This window comes from Camelina sativa, chromosome 15 (assembly GCF_000633955.1).
Source record: "Camelina sativa cultivar DH55 chromosome 15, Cs, whole genome shotgun sequence".
In the NCBI taxonomy this organism is placed as follows: Eukaryota; Viridiplantae; Streptophyta; class Magnoliopsida; order Brassicales; family Brassicaceae; genus Camelina; species Camelina sativa.
In genome coordinates, this window is record NC_025699.1 from 21767511 (window position 1) to 21771060 (window position 3550).

Below are 3550 nucleotides of genomic sequence, written 5' to 3' on the forward strand. Positions count from 1 at the left end.
GCTGAAGATCCTCAGGAATCTTAGCCAACACCTCCTCTCCCTCACGGAGACACTTCCGCAACATAGACACATGGAAAACCTTATGGAATGCACGCATCACCTCAGGTAACTCCAATCTATATGCCACTGGTCCAACCCGCTCAATCACTCTGAATGGACCCATATACCTCGGACTCAACTTAGTCTCTGACAATGACCTGTTCGGACCCCGCAACATGGCCATCTTGAGGTACACTCTGTCTCCCACCTGAAACTCAAGATCTCTCCTCCTCCTATCTGCATAACTCCTCTGCCTATCCTGAGCCTCCTTCATGTTCAGCTTGAGAACCCGAATCTTCTCTGAGGTCTCCTGAACAAAACTAGCACCAAACATGCTCCTCTCCCCCACCTGAGTCCAGCATAATGGTGTACGACATGGCCTCCCATACAAAGCCTCATAAGGAGCCATCTTAATACTCGCCTGATAGCTGTTGTTGTAAGCAAACTCTACCAGGTTCAGGTGATCTGCCCAATGGCCACCCCAATCCAACACACACATCCTCAGCAAATCCTCCAGCGTCTGGATCGTCCTCTCTGACTGTCCATCAGTCTGGGGATGATAAGCTGTACTCATATGCACCTTAGTGCCCATCTCTGCCTGAAACGCCTTCCAGAACACCGAAGTGAACTTGGAATCCCTATCAGACACAATGCTCGCTGGCACCCCATGCAACCTGACTATCTCCCTCACATACTTCTTAGCCAAGACCGCTGCTCCATCAGTCTTCTTAATGGCCAGAAAATGTGCTGACTTAGTCAACCGGTCCACAATGACCCAAATAGCATCAAAGGTCCGTGACACTGGCAATCCCACCACAAAATCCATAGTGATCATATCCCACTTCCACTCAGGAATGGGTAAACTCTTCAGTAACCCGCCAGGAACCTGATGCTCAGCCTTCACTAGCTGACACACATCACACCTCGAAACCCAACTAGCTACATCCTTCTTCATCCCGACCCAATGATAGTACCTCTTGAGATCACGGTACATCTTAGTCGCTCCTGGATGAATGGACAACTTGCTCGCATGAGCCTCTCTCAGAATCTCCTGTCTCAACTCCTCATCCTTGGGCACACAAACCCGACCGTGCACCAAGATAGTACCATTATCTGAGACCTGATACTCTGAATCCACATCCTTAGAGGCATTCACCAGCCCCAAATCCTTCTCCTGAGCCAACCGCACTCTACTCAGAAGATCTGCTCTATCTACTGCTTCCAAACCCAACGGTTCCTGTGAAACAGCACATAAGCTCAAAGCACTGATCTCCCCTACCAGAGACTCCATCTCCTGCTCCTGAGCCGAAGCTACCCTCTTCCGACTCAGAGCATCTGCAACCGTGTTAGCCTTACCAGGATGATAGGCTATCTCCAAATCATAATCTGCCACAAGCTCCATCCACCGCCTCTGTCTCAAATTCAGCTCAGGCTGAGTGAATATATACTTCAGGCTCTTATGATCTGTAAACACCTGTACCTTTGCACCATAAAGATAAGATCTCCAAATCTTCAGGGCAAAAACTACAGCACCCATCTCCAAATCATGAGTAGGATAGTTGCCTTCATGCACCCGCAACTGCCGCGAAGCATAGGCAATCACCTTCCCATGCTGCATCAGAACACAACCCAAACCAACTCTAGATGCATCTGTATAAACCACATAGGGTTCTCCCTGCTCAGGCAAAGCCAACACTGGCGCAGTAGTCAACATCTCCTTCAGGCTTGCAAAGCCTTCCTCACACTCTTCTGACCAGACAAAAGGAACATCCTTCCCTGTCAACTTAGTCATAGGACGTGCTCTGCTTGCAAACCCCTGCACAAATCTCCTGTAGTACCCTGCCAAACCAAGAAAACTCCTGATCTCTGTGGCATTCTGCGGTCTAGGCCAATCTCTGATAGCCTGAATCTTCTCTGGATCTACAGAAACCCCCTCTGCAGAAACAATGTGACCCAGAAAGCCCATCTCACGCTGCCAAAAACTACACTTGCTCAACTTGGCAAACAACTTCTGCTCCCGCAGCTTCTCCATAACTGCCCTCAAATGCACTGCATGCTCTTCAGGACTCTTAGAATAAACCAGGATATCGTCGATGAAAATGATGACAGATACATCCAGAAACTCCTGAAACACACTGTTCATCAATCTCATAAACGCTGCTGGCGCGTTAGTCAATCCGAAGGGCATCACCACAAACTCATAGTGCCCATATCTCGTCCTGAAAGCAGTCTTCCTCACATCTGCCTCATCTATCGGTATCTGATGATAACCCGACGCCAGATCTACCTTGGAGAACCAAGTAGCACCCCTCAACTGATCCAACAACTCATCGATCCTAGGAAGAGGATACTTGTTCTTCACAGTGACCCGGTTCAAACCCCGATAATCAATACACAACCTGAAACTCCCATCCTTCTTCTTCACAAACAACACCGGCGCTCCCCACGGTGATACACTAGGACGGATGAATCCCTTACTCAACAAATCTTCTAGCTGCTTCTTCAGCTCTGCCATCTCTGCTGGAGCCATTCTGTAAGGAGCCTTGGATAACGGTGTCGTCCCCGGTTCCAGTTCAATGGTAAAGGGATCCGACCGAGATGGTGGTAATCCCTGCAAAGACTGAAACACATCCTCAAACTCTTCCACTACTGGAATACCGCTAACCGTAGACTTCCCCACTGACTCTGGCATAGATATAGTAACCAGATAAGCCTCACGGCCCTTCTCGATCATCTTCCCAGCCTGAATGGCTGAGATCACGAGACTCCCCGAAGTCGGTCTAATACCCTGAAAAACCAACTTCCCTCCTGAACGCTCAAACTCCACTCTACCCCGATGGCAATCCAAATGCACCCTATGCCGATGCAACCAATCCATCCCGAGAATAACATCATACAGCTCCACTGGACTGATAAGCAAATCCGCTGGCCATGACTCTCCTGCGATCTGAATATCAATTCCTCTAGCCCGTCCAATCACTCTCAGGAACTCACCTCCCGCAACTCTAACCACTCCTGCACGCTCTCCAGGATCCCCACTGATCCCCGCACACTCTACACACTCTGGAGTAATGAAGCTATGCGAAGCTCCAGAATCAAACATAACGTGGGACTTAAACCCGCCCACCAACAAGGTCCCTACACAAACCTCATTTGTTGAGAACCTAACACTTAATCACAGGAAACATATACAATCTGAACCTACTAAAATTTACAAAGTTAAAGTACCAGAAAATACACCTGTGATTGCCCCGGCAATGGTTCCACCAGTCTCAGCTGTCGTGTAAACCCGTGGCGCCTGCTCAATCCGTGCCACCTGCTGACCTCCAGGCTGCACCTGCTGCAACGCTGCCACTGCTGCCGGCTGCAACTTGGGACAAAAAGGCCTGATGTGCCCTATCTCCCTACAATGATAACATACCCGAGGTCCTGCCGTCAGAGCACTCCTCTTGGGACAACTAGCAACCCTGTGATCCCTGCTCCCACAACCGAAGCAACCCGCACCACTCGG

The 3550-nt window shown here is 49.6% G+C and overlaps 1 protein-coding gene across 1 annotated transcript; it reads right to left on the minus strand.

Annotated features, from left to right (window-relative positions):
• LOC109129307 (RNA-directed DNA polymerase homolog) lies at nt 2030–2434 on the minus strand (the record flags this gene model as incomplete). The annotated part of the gene is made up of 1 exon (XM_019237145.1): nt 2030–2434. A coding segment is annotated over one exon (405 nt), but the record flags the coding sequence as incomplete, so codon positions are not given.